The 12,098-nt window shown below is 52.7% G+C and overlaps 1 protein-coding gene across 11 annotated transcripts in view; it reads right to left on the bottom strand.

The window, feature by feature from the left end:
* Positions 1 to 435: 435 nt before the first annotated feature.
* The window catches only part of arhgef28a (Rho guanine nucleotide exchange factor (GEF) 28a), a 28,041-nt gene continuing 16,378 nt past the window's right edge, over positions 436 to 12,098 (bottom strand). For 8 of the 11 annotated variants that reach the window (XM_078088909.1, XM_078088912.1, XM_078088908.1 and 5 more), the window contains 17 exons: positions 11,860 to 12,042; positions 11,658 to 11,778; positions 11,459 to 11,565; positions 10,813 to 10,953; positions 10,485 to 10,735; positions 10,265 to 10,390; positions 10,073 to 10,190; positions 9,080 to 9,334; positions 8,899 to 8,975; positions 8,630 to 8,808; positions 8,458 to 8,549; positions 8,148 to 8,339; positions 7,372 to 7,601; positions 6,813 to 6,860; positions 5,698 to 6,216; positions 4,176 to 4,452; positions 436 to 1,722 (listed from right to left, as the gene is read on the bottom strand). In XM_078088909.1, coding sequence (XP_077945035.1) covers positions 1,556 to 1,722; positions 4,176 to 4,452; positions 5,698 to 6,216; positions 6,813 to 6,860; positions 7,372 to 7,601; positions 8,148 to 8,339; positions 8,458 to 8,549; positions 8,630 to 8,808; positions 8,899 to 8,975; positions 9,080 to 9,334; positions 10,073 to 10,190; positions 10,265 to 10,390; positions 10,485 to 10,735; positions 10,813 to 10,953; positions 11,459 to 11,565; positions 11,658 to 11,778; positions 11,860 to 12,042 — 3,083 coding nt within the window. In that variant the 3' untranslated portion in view covers positions 436 to 1,555. Of the gene's footprint in view, positions 1,723 to 4,175; positions 4,453 to 5,697; positions 6,217 to 6,812; positions 6,861 to 7,371; positions 7,602 to 8,137; positions 8,340 to 8,457; positions 8,550 to 8,629; positions 8,809 to 8,898; positions 8,976 to 9,079; positions 9,335 to 10,072; positions 10,191 to 10,264; positions 10,391 to 10,484; positions 10,736 to 10,812; positions 10,954 to 11,458; positions 11,566 to 11,657; positions 11,779 to 11,859; positions 12,043 to 12,098 lie in introns of all 11 variants that reach the window. The other 3 variants (XM_040198000.2, XM_078088910.1, XR_013452637.1) reach the window with 3 other exon arrangements.

The raw sequence follows: 12,098 nt of genomic DNA, 5'->3' as shown, positions 1-12,098 counted from the left end.
AGCATATAAAACACGTTACTGCCGTCGGGGGAAGCTCCAAATTGAGTTTTTATAGTCAGCCTCGAATCTTTGCACCTCGTAAAAGTCACAGTGTTTTAAAAGAATTCAGCAACTTCCAAAACGTTGGCGACAAGGTTGTTTGTTTCCACGCAACAAATGCATTCATTCAATAGTGATGTGGAGTTTTTTCCGATTGCAATTCAGAGGCGCAGTCGGTCAGGAAACCGACGTCATTCATGCACCTGGTGCACCACCTGCCACTGATGGCAACGCGCTGACGGCGCCGGAGACGCTTCACATTCACAAAAACTCGAGGGATACTTTGTATGTCGTTTTTGAGCTTTAATCAGCTTGATTATTTGTTTTTTGGTTTATTTAAAAAGGTTCCCCGGGTCCCATTTATTAGCCCAAAGAAAGTACTAATTTGAAGATCAATAAAAGTATTTTTTTTTTAATCAGGCCACAGCTGAGCACACAACACGAACAAACAGAAACACACCTGTTCCTCTGCTCACACAGGTAAACTACCGGGTGCAATGCAACCCTTCACAAAGCACTGTAAATCTCTTTAGTACTGTAATAAATAAATAGTAGCACAAACATACAAACGTGGTACTAAAATTGCATCAAAACAAAGCCACTGACAGAAATTAGACATATTTTATATGCTGAAGCGTTGGCACAGGGATCTCTTTACATACGAAATGCCCACAAGAGAAAGGTAAATATTCAAGTGTAATAGTTTAGCATTGTAAGCTCATGGAGAGAACCCTTTACAGCTTGTATATTGCATACACAGTTCTATCGCTGAATTCCCAAAAGTTTCACCTAGGAAATTATGATTGATTGTCAGGGGACAGGAATAAGGATCATGACAGTCCAGCCAATAGAAACGCCGCGAATGGGGCTAAAATTAAATAAATGAAAATGTTTTCAGAAAGAAAACATTGTGAGGAGAATTGTTTTACAAGAGTATCTTTTTCACCGCAACTATTTTTTGCCCTCACAGGGACATTTGGGCATCAAAACGCGCTTTTCCCGCAGTTGGCACAGCTGAAACATTTGAACTGCATCCGCGCTTATTACTCACAACAGGATAAAGAGAAATAAACGACGGCAACGCGCCGCATCATTCAACCCGGGCGTCTTGTGCATAAACAGAGACAGTCTGACGGACGAAGGAAGCCGCTGGAGAGACACCGTCTGCTCCTGTGGGGGCGAAGGCGCTTTGTCCTCCATTATGGTCAATTTAATAAATAGGAGGGCAGGACACGTGGGGCCTGTGACGGGAGGGACAGAACAGCTGGGAGGGACCAAGCCGAGGACACAGAGAAATAAAAACGCGCGGCGGTGCCTGGAGCTAAGGTGCAGGACACGTGAAACGACGTCATTTTCTCTCTTTCCAGGCACTTTACGCTTACAAAAACACCACAAAGCCACCGCTTAAATATAAAAAAATAATCATTTTAAAAGGAGAAAACTCTCCATCCGATCCTGGCGCTTGACGAATGTCTTGGTCTTGTTTCCGAGTGCAGGGTTGGCTACTTAAAGAGTCTCAGAGGTACACAATGGTCTCCTCGCCGGCCTCCTCCCCGCCGCCGCCGCCGTCCGTCTCCAAGGAAACCAGCGCGCTGAGGTCCAGCCGGGGGTCACGGGCACCGGGCAGCGCGGGAGGCGAGTCGGCGCAGCTCCCCGCGATGTAGGCGGCGGCACGGTTAAGATCTGTGAGAGCGCACAGAAAAAAACAAACAAAAAACAAACAAACATCAACACGTTTGTGGAAAGAAAGGCGCGCCGGCGTGTAATCACCAGGCCGGGGCGTGGAGCGCTTGTTTAATGAGCCCCGGCTAATTGTTTGGTCCTCTTGTCTAAATCGCCGACTGCGTGCAGATCAACCACAGCTGCTGCAGCTCGGCCTCACCAGACAAAAAAAAATACCCCTCCTCCTCCTCCTCCTCCTCCTCCTCCTCCTCCTCCTCCTCCTCCTCCTCCTCCTCCTCCCCCTCCTCCCCCTCCTCCTCCTCCTCCTCCCCCCTCTCTTCCACTTAGAGGTGTCACTTTTATATTATCATCTTGGTCCACGTGATCCACCGGCGAGGGGTTAACAGCAGGCGGCGGGGAAACGAGGGGGCCGAGGAGGGTGGAGCAGACGTCTTAAGCGCTGAGGCGACGACAAGGACTCGTAACCCTCGAGTTGGCCGGCGCGCGGAATATGACACCCTCAGGCTTTACACCCCCCCCCACCTCCCCTCTCTCCCCCCCCTCCGTTCCGTTCCAGGATGAAGAGCATTATTATTTAATTAAAGAGCGATCTGAGGGCGACTGTGTGTTTTACGGGCGGCGGCCAGTTTGTGCGCGCGGCGCGTGCCGTCCAGCGTTACGGCAGACGTGCTGTCATGGTAACAGATGGCGTGAACTATAAATTGCCTTATTGCGTCCCCGCAGGAGAGCGTCTCTGTGTGATTAATTGCGTAAGAGGTGGCTCAAGTTGTTTCAACAATCTGGATATTTGCTTTGTCTTACGCCTCCATCTGAATACCAGTCAAAGCCATAAACAATCAATAAAACAAGCCGATTACTGCTTTTGGTGTGTTTATGATTCCACAGCTTGCTGATACGTTCTAGTTGGGATCTCAATGATCCTTTGACCCCCCGGCTGTGCAGCACGGCGCTTCGTTACACGGCCACAGATCAGGTTTGTGCATCATGCAGCGCATTGTGTGAGGTGTGAATTGATCTGCATGCCGTTAAGAGCGCCGGTTTCATCTCCCTTCGGCCCTCCGCTCTCATCCTTTTGTGCGAAAAAGGCGAGCAACAAAAACCCGACACGACTAATCAGATGAGTCGCCGCTTTGAGAAAGTCCATCCAACTGGTTCACCGAGATTACATTGTGCGGAAACAAATTATGAAAATCTCACGCTGAATGAAAAAGGCGTGTGTGTGTGTGTGCGAGAGGAAATCTTCACATGCTCAGGTGAGAGCGAGCGGTGAGATCACGTGTTGGATTTGCATCTGAAAGACATTCCTGTTCTTTTCCCACGATGGAGAGAGACGCTCGCTTCCTGCAGCAGCTGATCTGCGTCTGCATATCAGCCTCTGAACGGGGTCCTTCTGCAGGTACAAGTCGACCGAGGAATCGTTGCAAAGACGCACTCGGCGTCTTTCAGAGTGCGCCGCAGCGGGGCCCTGGTGGGACGCGCGGGGGAGTGCATTGTGGGTAAATGGGAGCTGCGTACTGTTAACGCGCGACTCTGGCTGAAGGTTCAGAAGCCGATCGATGAGGACGAGGTTGTGCTGCTGGTAAACAACACCAGAAACATCAGCTGCACCCGACACACTGACCTCACTGTTCACCCCCCCCCCCCCTCGCAGATATCCCAATGAGATCCAAGAGCGAACGTGAGAGGAGTAACATAACACGCGCCCCCCCCCCATTGATGGGATGACAAGTCATGCTGTAATGAGTTTAGTAAAGATTTTTCTGGTTTTTTGTTTTAGATCGATGTGCCAATCAGGCCGCCGTCGCCTGTGAACTGCGATTCACACGCCGTTGTCTGCCCTGCCAGTCGATAAGATGGAGGAACCATTGATTTCCTCCCCCCCCTTTTTGGCGGGCCGCAGGTAGGCGGAGGTGGTGGGGAGGAGACACTGATTAGGTGAGGGGAAGGACAGCGAGGCTCTCACGGGAAAACCGCTGCAGGACCAGGCGTTTGTTGACATTCCCACCGGGAGCAGATGTCTCGTTTATGCAGAGCGGCGGAGACGCGATGACGGCCGTCCCGTACGAGAGACCACCGGAGAGGGGAAACGTCCCGCAGGCAGATCTTTTTCTCTGCAGCTTTCCACCGTTTATTGCTCCATTGTTTATGTGTCTGTACTGAGTAACAGAAAGTAGTGCAGAGTTGATCTAACTGCTTATTTGTATATTTCTAAATAACGGTTAGCATTCGCTCATAGATAGCTAAATTATTTTAGTGTATGTTATCAACTGGTTCTACTTGTTCATATATGTCACCATGTTCACCTGTAGCCTACTGAAAATGTAATTTTCTGAAAGTTTTTAGTGTTTTACAGTCGTTTCTGTATATTATTAAAAGTATACGGCGGAGACGTGACCCCCTAACGGGCCCCTCGGGCGCGCGGCGCCCCCCCGCTCCGCTCTTGAGCGTCTTACCGGCGGGCGCGTCCTGCAGCTCCAGCCGCCGCGCGGCGCCGCAGAGGTACCCCGTCCCCACCACCCAGCCCCGGGGGTCGCCGTGCGTGCCGCGGGGGGTCTTCGCCGCGGCGCTGCGTCTGCTGCCGGGTCTCGCCAGCAGGGCGTTGAGGCAGTTGTGCGCGTCGGGGTCGTTCTTGCCGTGGCGGTTGTTGACGCTGGCGTCGGCGAACGCCGCCTCGTTCACAAACGCGGAGCCGTTGCCGGCGAGGCCTCGGGGCCGACTCGCCGCCGGGTCCTGGAGGGGAGAGAGAGAGAGAGAGAGAGAGAGAGCACATCGTCACGGCGACGCTCAGGAGGCTGAGAATCAACAGAGGCTCATGTTAGCGCGTGATTAATGGACGCGGCTTTCAAACCGTTCAAAAATGCCGCTCTAAAAGGGGTCGATGCATCAGGACATTAGAACGTAATGAACGTTTCTGCTAATAGACCTTCAGATCATTGGGAATCAGGGCAGCTCACTGACAATCTACTAATTACTTTGTTTTAGTTTGTATTACAGTCAGGTAGTAGTACTCGGAGAAGTAGGTATTAAGCACTGACCCATTGAAGTACTGTGAAAGGCGTCACTGCTCCCTCATCCTCTCCTCCCCTAGTAGCCCCTCCCCCCGTCCCCCCCGTCCCATCTTCACATCAACCCGGCCTAATTAGAAACGACCCGAGAGCGGGTGTGAGGGTGTGAGTGCGTCATCCGATCCGTCTCTGACCCGGTGAACCGCCGCCTCTGGCTAAAACATTAGTGAGGTGGGGGGGGGGGCATTAGGGCTCCCGCACGCCTTCGCCAGCCCGCTGCCGTTAATGCAGCAGGGGGGGGGGATGAGCCCCCGGTGGTGTGTGAACTAATGAGGGAGAGAAGGAACATTGCAGCCAGTCTTGCTGTTAACATTGCTGCTCACTTGTCGGCCCATTCAAGGCTCTGTGTGTGTGTGTGTGTGTGTGTGTGTGTGTGTGTGTGTCTTTTCAACGGTCACACCTGCTGAACCCGGCAGCACAAAGCAGCCCGGCGGGGGCTCCAATTGGATGTATGAGCTATATTAGTTCCCCCGCCGCCGCCGCCGCTGCTGCTCGTCCTTGTGAGGTGCGGTGAGACTTAAAGGGCAGAGAGAACAGTGCTCCCTTTATCCTCCTCGCGGCTCCGGGGGGGGGGGGGGACACACACTTCACCCGAGTGCTTTTCCAACAGAGTGTCGATAATTGAAGTCCCTCCCAACGCAACGGATTGCTTTCTTGAGCCGCGTGCCTCTGGTTTTAATTATTTTGTCGGAGGCTTTTTATTTGCAATGGTTTAATTATCATCAATCATTAGGATGTTTATCGGCGAGCGGCGCTGCTGGAGCACCGAGACAAACGACGCCTGCGATTGCGCTCGTTATCGCAGGTCGTCCATCAACAGCGGGTTGGGTTCGCCGCGTGCCAGCGAGTGAACCGCCTGAGAAGAAGCTTCTCATTACTGACCTCCGGCCCAGAAATACAGCGCGCATACCTGACGCCCATCTAGAGGGATGACCATGTGAGGAATCACGTTGGGCAGACTCCTCTGCCGGCAGCGCCGCCACGCCTGGAGCAGCTCCCGCTGGTTCTCCAGGCGCTCGCGCTCCCTCTCCACGTTCCTCTGGCCCTCCCGGAGCCGCTCCAGGCTCTGCTGGTACTCCTCCAGCTGCTCGTCCAGCTCCTGGCGCTCTCGCCTCAGCCTCTCCGTCTCCAGGTGGCACTGCCGCTCCCGCTCCTCCAGCCTGCTCTCCTGCTCCCCCTGCTGGCTCTCCCGGGCCTGGCACTCGCGCTCCCAGCGCTCCTTCTCCTGGCGGAGTCGGCCCTTGAGCCGCTGCGCCGCCGCCACCTCCTCCTTGCGCTTCTCCAGGTTGCGCTGCTTCTCCTGCTCCTGCAGGGTGTTGCCCCGCATGCTGGGGAGGTGCGGCCGGTGGGCGCGGGGGGATGGGCGGCCGCTCTCTCGGAGGAGGAGCCTCTGGACCTCGCAGCAGCTGTCCTGGATGGCGACGGTGGCCTGCAACCCGGAAAAAAACCCCGATGTGAATGCTTGATGAAAATGCAAAAAAAAACACCACCACAACAGGGAATACGAGAAGGCGATTTGAATTGGATCAGACCCTCGCCAGGCCTACACACGGTCAAATGACCCCCCCCCCCCCCTCCGCGGGTAAAACCGCGGTTTCCAGGCTCATAACACAAGAATGCATTCGGAACTTTGAATACGAAAATATCATTGAAATAAAAACCTCACCAAATGCACATAGACGGACGAGAGAGCCCCCACACATCCCCTCATGCAAATACACACACACGACGTGCATGCACAACTTTGCATTTTATACTTAACAGCAGTGTGTGTGTGTGTGTTTGTGCGATGAAACAAAGGACTCGTGTACATCTTCCAGCAGAACAAAGATCAGCAGGATTCTGGTTCCTGCAGCTCGCTCCCTGCAGAGCGCTGGTTCCCCGTTTGCCGGAGCCACATTAAAGCCGTTATCTCCACAACAAAGCGCCCAGTATGCAAGAGGTGCGTTTGTTTAATACGTGTGAGGGCTGCGGGCGGGATGAGAAGTAGCAGGTGGTGAGCCGTGTATTGAATAATGCACTTACCTGCAGACTGTAGAGTAACCGGGTCAGGCTTTGGACACTTTGAGCAACCTGTTAACAGACAAAACCACAACACGGCGAGCGGATTAATGAGCCTGCTGGGATTTTGATGCATGACATTTTTCTGCTTAACAATGTCCACTTCACAATCTACTCACAGTCTAAAGGTTTAGGGGGGAAAAACATACAGAACATTTGCGCCTCCTTGAGGCCACATTGTGCTCTACCGCTATTTTTTAGCGACAAAATAGCCCACCGGAGTGGAAAATAAAATTCACCTCGTAGGTCACAAAACCTCTGCGCGGTAATTGGAATAAGTCTCCGTATCCATTTTTAATGGCGCAATTCCTTTGGAAACAAGATGGACTCCTTCCTCTTTTATGAGCTCATCAATGATTCATTACATTGAGACTGAAATGTAATTGTAACAGACTGTATTGAATTATTGAAACCACCGTCGGCAAGAAACTAACAGACTATAATGACCTTTAACGCTGCCGTCCCCCCCATGGCAACTACAGGCATCCCATCACACCTGCATCAATATTTAAGTGTGCTGTACCTCGGAGTCGATGCCGTTCCTGTGGGTTTGGTGCAGGAGAGAAGGGGAGCGGAGCCCGAGGGCCTCAGTCCAGCCCCCCTGCCCGGCCTCCGGGGTTACAGGCGAGCCCTCGCGGTCCGAGGGGGGCGGCGCCGGGCTGACGGGGAACACGGAGTCGGCGTCGTCGGAGTCCGGGCTGGGACTCGATGGAGAGCGGGCCCCAGGCGACAGCGCGGCCTTCAGGGTCTCGGCTGGGGAACGAAAGGAAACGGCAGAGTGTGAAACGCAGAGACTTCACACCCCGAGAGCTCCGGCTGGGAGAAAAACTAAAAGCAGGATTTCGTTGGTTCTCAGAGACAAAACAAGTCCTTCTGTTCTTCATATGTTCCGGTCACGGCCCTGAATTTATTTATGTAGACAAAAAAAAACATAAACTTATAAAACTTATAATAAGATCCTGGAACAGAAGGTGTGACTCATTTGTTACATTATACGAGAGAAATATCAAAGATGGCATTTAAAGGTTGCAATGAAATAAACCTGACCTTAATACAATATGTACTACTTCTTGATTAAAACACTAAGTACATAAATATTTATACACTTGGTTTAAAACATAATGTGATTCGGTATCTATTAATGTATGCATGGATTCTGCATGATGAATGACGATTTATCATAAGTTCCCAAATATTTTATATTAATAAACACTTTAAATGTTTATTAAATGAATTGCATGTGAATCTGGTCCTGCAGGTTGAAGCATGTTACATGAAAGTACGCGTACCACCACTCACCCTCTCGCAGAGCGGCAGAAAGCAGGACGCCGCCCTGGGGCGGCTCCTCGGAGTTCGGCTGGACGAGCAGCCGCGGTTCGACCTGCGCCGCTGCCGTGTCCGTCCTCCCACTCAGAGCGCCGAGCGCCGCGTAGACCTGCAGCTTCTCCTCCAGGCTGGAGCAGATGCGCTGGTCCTGGCTCAGCAGACTCTCTGACGGGGGCGAGTTCATCGGGTTTCACAGAGTGTGGAGCATTGCGGGACGTTAACTCGGGCGGGGTGCAGGATGCAAAGAGGCCCTCGAGGGAAAAAACGAGAGATGGCGCCGTACCTTGTAGCTTGTGGATCTTCTGAACGCGAGCCTCGGCAGCTCGCCGCTCCTCTTCGGATTCACTCGTGGATTCTTCCTCTTCCTCCGGGCAGCTGAGACGAGGAGTAACAAACCCCAGCGGCTTAGAACTTCATCCTCCGCATCCTCCTCAACACACAGGAGGGACGCTCACCTCTCGACAGCCTCTCTGATGATCCTCATCCAGGTGTTGCGCTCCTCTTTGGAGGACGCGTGGACCTCGTACATTTCCGGCCCGGCGGCCGACGCGCTGATCAGGAACATCCCTCGCTCTTCGTTCGCAACTTCTCGCACTATTAGCTTCTGCAGCGCGATGACGGGAGGCTTCTGGTCCTGAGGCGCAGGGCCGGGTGGGGGTAATTACACCGTGTGATAATGGCAACGGGTTAACAAACAAACTGAACGGGTGACTTCTGTGCGTACCACTGCGGCAAACGAATACTTCTGGTCTTTTTCCTGCAGGAAGATGAGCGCGTCGGTGAGAAGGAGCGCCAGGACGTCTGCGGAAGTGAAGACGAAGACACCGAAATGATCGTTCGCATTCAAAAAAAACGAAATAAAAAGCATGCCCCCCCCCCACCCCCCCCCCCCCTTCGGGCCTCACCTTTGAGCCGGCCGGTGGCGGTCTTCCACAGGAGGGGGCCCTGGTGTTTGAGCGTCTGCCCCGGCACCATCATGTCCTGCTTGCGGAAGGCGTGGCCGTTCTTCAGCTTGGCCGCGCTGCGGTTCTCCATGCGGCCGCACACGTCCTGCAACCTCTGGTGCTGCTCGTACTCGCTGACGCTCAGGTCCACGGCCGCTATCACCCCCCGGATCTGAGCCAGCGCTTTGGTGAGGTCGGCGTGCTCCACCGTGTCCTCTGGGGGGGGGGTCACGCAGGGGGAATAAATCAATGACATCTTTAAACTACATCGTCTATCGCAGTGATTCTCAACTGGTGGGGCCCGTTTTTTGCCTGAGAAAATAAAAATGTAAAATTAAGAAAAACTAAAAAAATTCATCCTGTGATTATATTTTGAAGGGACTTTTTTAATGCAGCATTTAATGTTTTTTGTTTTTTTTTGCCGGCTCGTCCGTCCATGTTTTCAGCAGCGTGTGCCAGGTTTATTTGATTTATTTTGAATTTGTGAAAAAGCTTGCTCCTCAGTACATAGTGTTTGTCATCTGTTAAAGTTTGGTCATTTGTGTCTTTTTTCGCCTTTTTTTGTGTGCATGAAAGCTGTTGAGTTAGTTTGAAATGGCTGAAGATAATTGTTATGTACATTGTAATACCTCGTGTCCTTAAGATGCACTTTGGGGGGTTTTAGCTAATTGAGTGTAAAAGGGAATAGTTCCCTCTCTAGCATCGCTACCAGCTCATTAAACTTGTTTTGGTGTCGGCGTACGTATTCTGTCTCCACACTCTCTCAGCTTCAAACTGCACCATATTTTTATTAAATAAATTTGAGAAGTTGAGAATCTTCCTCGATTTGGGTCGCGGCTTGTCATTAAGGGGTGACGGCGGGTCCCGGAGCCGGACCAGTTGAGAACCACCGGTCTGTAGTGCCGTCATTGCCCATACGAACATGTGGCCAGCAGGGGGCGGCGTGTGACTGACCTTCAGTGTACTGTAAGATCCTCTCCAGCAGCACTGGGTACTTTGTGATCCTTTGGGTCACCAGCAAGATGCACTCTGGGATCTCCCTCCGTCTCACCAAGGAGTTATTACCTTGTTGCTTGAAAAAGTCCAATCAGAAGTTTTAGAAATGTTTAAAGAGGCCCGCGTGGATGCTGCGGGGGAGGAAGGTACCTTGATGAAGATCTGAAATCTCTTGTTATGCTGCTGCAGCTCCTTGAAGAAGTTCACCGCCTCGTTGTGACGACTGCAGAATTCTCCGTACAACTGCTTCATTTTCTCGTTGTTCTCACCTGAAAACTGCCGGAGAAAAGAGAAAAGACACCCAGTGACTCACGCCGCCCGCCGCGCGTTAAGACGGAGGCGGGGGGGGGCGGTCATGTGACCGGCTGACCTGCTGGAGCAGGACGTCTCCTATCCGCCGGATGAGGTAGTTGCCGCGTCCGTGCGGCCGAGCCGAGCCGTGCCGCCGCTCCTTCATGGCGGCGAAGAAGCCGTGGTGGGAGAGGAGCAGCTGGTCCAGGCAGGGGAAGACCCGCTCCAGCGCCTCCGGATCCAGCTGCACCTCCTCCCTCATGCCCCGCCGGAAGACCTCGGCCATGATGTGGAGCGTCTGCAGGTGGTGCAGCTCGGTCTGCATCAGCTCTGAGGTCCAACGCGCCAAACGTCACGTCCCGCCCTCCGGAAAAAAATGACCCGCACAATGAGGAACGCGCGCTCACCGTAGATCACGTCCTGCCTCTTCACGGCTCGCTTGTCCTGTTTCCTGCAGAACCTGTTGTCCACGGTGAGACTCCACGACTCGGCCTCGTAGTCCGCGGCGTCGGCCGACATGTCGCTGTGGATGCACGCGTCGACGGCGTCTGCGGCGGGACGGAGGCACACAAATGTCACGTCACGTTTCCCCTCATTAGAGCTGCTGTGATTCGTCTCAATAGGGGACAGCCGTTGTTTTACGATCAACGAATAAACAAAGAAATGTTGTGTCATCATTTGTGAGATATTTCAGTTGTTTATTTTTTTTTCCAACAATAGCAATAATACCAACCAGGGTTATCATTTTAAATTGAATTAAAACAATATACTTAATACAATTTAAGCAAATCTTTTTGTGCTATAATGTTCTAACCAAATTGAGGAAATGTAGAACTATTTTACAAATAATGAGAGCAAAGCCAATTCTAATCCAATACTATTGGATTACATTTGATCAATCCTATTGGAAAACAACACAATCTGGGTGAAATAGAATATTTTTTTTAAATATCCAAATGAATTCAGCCGCTGTGTTTTTCAACGCTCACCAGCTGGGAAAGTAATAACGTTGAAAGTACAAACAAGACCCGTAAACGCGCGTACGTGTCCTACCTTCCCCGTAGGACGAGTCGGAGGACGCCCGAGTCGCCGGGGGCTCTTCCGATCGCCCGCCGACCTTCCAGGCGTCGGACTCGGCCTCCGGACCGTCGCCGAGCCGACTGCGGCACGAAGAAAAAACAAAAAAGCCATGAAATGAAAACAACCATTTTACCGAAATCACGCGAGCGACAACGCCTGACAGCTCCGCCACCTGTCGCCGCTTGGGAAGGTCCCGGGGGGCGGGCCCGGCTGGGCGTCCGCGTCCCTCATGGCGGGCAGAGACGGGGAGACGGGGACGACGTGCGGAGGGGGACCGTCTCTCACTGTGAAATCTGTGTGTGGGCGAAAAAGCAAAAAGAGATTTACCTCCCTCGGCCCCCACGTGACCGGGAACCTTTATGTTGTAAACTCACTCTGCGGGAGGGACGCCGTCCTGTTCTTCACCATGGCAACGGCGTATTTATCCTGGAGCTTCTGGGAAGCGCGAGAAGTCAGAGAGGGGCTCCGTGTCGGCGCACGGCAGAGGTCAGCGGCACTCACCTTCAAACAGGGCGGGACGGATTCTTTACAGCCCTTGTGGACGATCGCGGCGCAGCCTGCGGACGGACGTTTCTGAGTTACTTCCCGAAGACAACTTGTTTGTTTTTCTGAA

Source organism: Gasterosteus aculeatus, chromosome 14 (assembly GCF_964276395.1).
Source record: "Gasterosteus aculeatus chromosome 14, fGasAcu3.hap1.1, whole genome shotgun sequence".
NCBI lineage: Eukaryota > Metazoa > Chordata > Actinopteri > Perciformes > Gasterosteidae > Gasterosteus > Gasterosteus aculeatus.
The sequence above is the reverse complement of the archived record's forward strand: the minus strand, read 5'-3'. Positions and strand labels throughout refer to the sequence as shown.